We start from the raw sequence: 4,440 nt of genomic DNA, 5'->3' as shown, positions 1-4,440 counted from the left end.
CAGGATTTTTTGTGTCTTTTTTTTTTTTTGTTGCTTTTTAAAACGACATTTAATGCGCCGCCGCCGCGAAGCCAATCAAAGACCGGCGCAAGGGCAGCAGCTTGGATACCGCACGGCGTCGAATTGGAGCTCAATTTTGGTGGATGCATTTTCGTATATATATATATATATATATATATAAATGATAGGCGTGTGGTTTTTAATTACATGCAGTCCGCCTGGCAGTAGTGGTTTGTACTTATGTTTTTTGTTTTTGGGGTTTTTTCTTATGTCTCATATGCTAGTTTGGGCTTGACATATGGCACGCGTTGCGCTTAGAGATTGGGGCACAGTATGTTGACTTCTTGGCAGCTGCTGGGCCTCTGAGCAACTCAAAGTTTGCACAGTGTTTTTAACATTACGCAAACATGCCACAAAGGACAACGACAGCGTCTTGTGTTTCAAATGCAACACATGACTTTTGTGTTTCATTGTCGCTGCTCGAGAATGGTAATGGAATATAAAGAAATCATTTGATGCCTGCAGCGGCAACCCACCCCGAGCTCGACTACTGTGTCCTTTTTGTCCTTTGCTTGATATATTTTGTACAATTTATTTTACGATTTGGCCGCTCCATTGTGCGCGTGTCTGTTGATTTTCCATGGCTGTTAAATTGATGGATTGCTGTGCGACTTTTGACACCACATACAATTGCATTTCCCTCCAGACATCAGAAAGTCAACTAAGAAGAATCGAAATCTTGGCTGCCAAGTCTTAAGCAGGCATGAATAATGCGACTTGCAACGGACCCAGCTCCTTTGGGATTTCCTTCCGCATTCCCTAACGATTGAATACATATATTTGCGTGGCCAAAGTTAAACTGACATTTATTTTTTTTGTCACAATGGGCATTTTTATTGACTTTTCGTAAATATCGCTCTAGCTTATGAGTAAAGTATATCGGCTATAAAGCGTTGGGCTTGCAAAATAAATCTGTCAATGTTTGCGAAATAATTTAATTAATATTGTACAGAAAACAAGCAGGAGTGAAGATTGATTAAGGAGATTCACGAAATTAGCCTTTAAGACTCAGAAAAAATTCACACATCAGCTTTTTCAGATCTCTATTCCTTAGCCCCCTCCCATAGAAAGTTCCAGATCATTAAATCGGTTTGATTGTATGGGTCTTAAAAAGCAAGACAGCAAGACATGCATATTTTGAGACTATAGCTCTCATAACCTCAAGGTGTCTCTGGTCCTCATGGATCGGAAAGTCTTGATTAGTTATCTTCAATTTAAACTAGTAACCATATACCCTTTATTTTAATTCTTCTGTATTTGTATATACAGATACAATATATAATTGCAGGATAAGAAAAATCTATTAGAATTTGATAAAGAAAAATGTGGCAAACTTAATGTTACTTCAAAAAAGAATGATATCAGTAAGGAACTCTCAGCTATACCAATATAGCTTTAAATAGACACTTGTGGCACTTCAATCAAAGTAAGTACTAGCGTATCTATGTCTGCCTTCAAAATTGTATACACACACATGTATGCAGATACTTGTATGAAGTGACAAGAGAACGGACGCAGCCACTTGAGAAATCCACCTGCACAAAAGCGACGTTTCGCCGGCAACTGGCAGCGATCTGCATCTGCGATCTGTTGCGCCTGTCCCTCTGCCTCGCCCTGTACCTTACCCCTAACCCGATGCCTGTGCACTGCTCAAGTTCCAAGTGCTGCGTCTCCTTGATGTTAATAAACCTTACGCACACACTTATGTTTTAATTTCGCTGGCCCAGTCTCAGTGCCGGTTGGTGTTGTCGCTGCTGTTTCCACTTGAACAAACTGCAGATTACCCAAGTTAAGCCCTTAAGTGTGTTCCATATCAGGTTTATCAATACGCGCCTTGCTGTTGTGTATCGCATCGAAGACGAGCATTCGCCTGCCTGGCTATATGACCGAACGGCCGAACGAACGGATTAAATATATCATTTTTGCCTGTCTAATGAAAGGGTTGCCCCAGCCACTCGGCTAACACCTGAAAATTGCAGTTGCCGCTCCTGCTCACAACCTGCTCGACGGCAACGGCAACTGTATTTTATTTTGGGGCTACATAAATGCTTTATGAAGAAAGTTGTGTTTGGGGGTAGGAAATATAGCAGGCGTAATGATTGATATTGAGGAAGTTGTCTTGCGGTTGTATTACATTTCCACAGCGAACGTACACTGGCAGCAAAAATGGGGCTTAACATAACAATATTAACCATATTAAATAATAATCCAGCATAGTGTTTTCTTGTTATATCGTACATATATATTATGCCAGAGCAATGATCAATAAAAAAGACATTTTAACCAAGCTCGAAATTTGACAATTTTATATTGCAAAATCTTATTATTGGCGGACCACAAAAACATATACCTGTCATAGGAACGATCATCCAAATGTACATGCATAAAAACAATATAGTTTTACAATATAACAATTCTTCTAAGCTTAACAATTCTTTCTCTCTCCCTCTTTTACACACATAGCATAGCAAAACATTCAGCTAAATGTCTACAAGGGTATCTAATCCTCGGGTCTTCCTTTTCTTAGTTCAAAATAAAGCACCACCAATTTGTTCTCAGTGTTTTTTAAATGCTTCTGGCTTGTACCGCTTACGATACAATGTCGATAATAAAGTCCTTAGTATGAAATTAATGATTAAACAGGGGCGAAAGATACAGGGTGCCCTGCATTCATCTTCATATTATCGGATGTAAGTCAAGTTGACAAGATTCAAGTATACTCAGTTTAATATGTTCAACTTGCCATCTTAGCTTTAAATAATTTTTAGAAAGTTTTTATTCGACAATTTAAGTACTTTTACCATGAAGATAAATTGGAAGACGTTTCCAAAGTTATTTGTCGTGTTGCCTGTACTACACTACGCGCTCTCGTTATTTATGCAATCCGAATCCGAGGAGCACAAACGCAGAAAGGAGCAGGGTAAGTGAATTGTCGATATATACAATAAATTGCTCACTGAGATTCAAACTAATGTATGGCAAAAGCGAATGCAAAGGACGTGACTATTGCGCGCTTAATGCAGAACGAAGGACAGAAATAGTACGCCAAGTGTGACACCCTGTATAAAGAACTGCGAAATTTTTTTGGCTGTGGTAAGGAAGTAAATGCACACAAATTACCCCCAGCCAAAAAGTTATCGACAAGCCCGGACGACGACAGCAACAACAACGCAACGAAACGAAACGGAAGCAGCAGTCAAGGTGCAAAGCAAAATCATTACACCTGTTCCTTGACGAGGCGAGTGGCCAATGTGAGTGAGTGTAGAAAGCGTAGAAATCGAACCGAGAACCAGGCCGAGGATGAGGCCGAGACGCGAAACGCTAACGCTCGATAATGCAAAGGGTTGAGCAACGCGTGCAGCCGCTGCAAATGCCGCAGCTAGTGTCTTTGGGCTAGGGTTAAATTTTTGGGCATTGGTCACGCTGCACTTGCCACGCTGCGCTGTTGCATGTTGCAGGCGACACAAATACGAACATTTCGCTATCAAAATTAATAAAAATAAATGCGCTTCGCTCCGATGCGCTGCCGTTAATGAGCACGCAGCCAAATTGTGATATGCATCTGCAACTGGCCGAGATGCAGCTGCAACGAGCTGCAGTTACAGTTATAGTTGCATCAAGGATTTGCACGAAAGTGCATTTTAATTGTTACATTTTGACCTACCCGGCTATTTCATTTCAGATCATTTTATTTAAATTTTATTGATATCATTAGCACATTCTTTAACTTGGCTCACCTTGCTACACCTGCTAGCCTTCATGGCTGAAAGGTTTCGTTAGAATTAATGGCCCAAAGGGGTTAGTTTGGCTTGGATTGCTTTTTCTTTTTAATTGCAGCTCGTCTGCATTTTGGTAATTTATTATCTATTCATCGAAAACCGTACACGAGAGGGCTGCGTTTTGGGCTTAATGTTGCATCTGCACAAGGGTGAATCCATAATAAGAAAAGTTAACGGTAAGAGCGTTAAGATATTTGGGCAACTCGAATTGGAATCAACAAGACATGCATATACATGTGCATAAAATTAATATGCACTACAATTAAAGCGAATTTAAAAGCTGGATGCATAATCATGACATAAATAAAAATAATAAATGTATATAAGAAAAATATGCAATAAATTATGTTTTCTTTAGAAAATTCATTGGCTATGCCTATCATATTTATAGCCGCATGCATTACAAACCCATTCTTAAGCTCCAAATTTGTATTTTTATCGAAAACAACAAAAACTTTTATTAATACAACTTTTGACCTTCATTTACCATCAAAGAGGATAGATATTTGAAAATGAGGTATCTCCAGCAAAAATTTTAGTTTTCTAACTCTTACGGCTTTTACTGTGTCTACATTAGCATCAATTTTGAAAATATATATAA

The 4,440-nt window shown here is 39.1% G+C and overlaps 1 protein-coding gene across 1 annotated transcript; it reads left to right on the top strand.

Annotated features, from left to right (window-relative positions):
- Positions 1-2,786: 2,786 nt before the first annotated feature.
- Positions 2,787-3,610, top strand: LOC115759493. The gene is made up of 2 exons (XM_030700432.1): positions 2,787-2,980; positions 3,046-3,610. Exons 1-2 carry the CDS (start codon positions 2,863-2,865, stop codon positions 3,099-3,101), a joined length of 174 nt encoding a protein of 57 aa, XP_030556292.1. The 5' UTR covers positions 2,787-2,862; the 3' UTR covers positions 3,102-3,610.
- The last annotated feature ends 830 nt before the right edge of the window (positions 3,611-4,440 follow it).

Source organism: Drosophila novamexicana, unplaced genomic scaffold (assembly GCF_003285875.2).
Source record: "Drosophila novamexicana strain 15010-1031.04,08,12 unplaced genomic scaffold, DnovRS2.1 tig00000308-arrow-arrow-pilon, whole genome shotgun sequence".
NCBI classification, from domain to species: Eukaryota; Metazoa; Arthropoda; class Insecta; order Diptera; family Drosophilidae; genus Drosophila; species Drosophila novamexicana.
The sequence above is the reverse complement of the archived record's forward strand: the minus strand, read 5'-3'. Positions and strand labels throughout refer to the sequence as shown.

Coding starts and splice junctions, on each gene's coding strand:
- LOC115759493 (XM_030700432.1), top strand. CDS start 2,863: ATGAAGATAAATTGGAAGACGTTTCCAAAGTTATTTGTCGTGTTGCCT. Junction 2,981..3,045: donor CAAACGCAGAAAGGAGCAGG/GTAAGTGAATTG, acceptor GTATGGCAAAAG/CGAATGCAAAGGACGTGACT.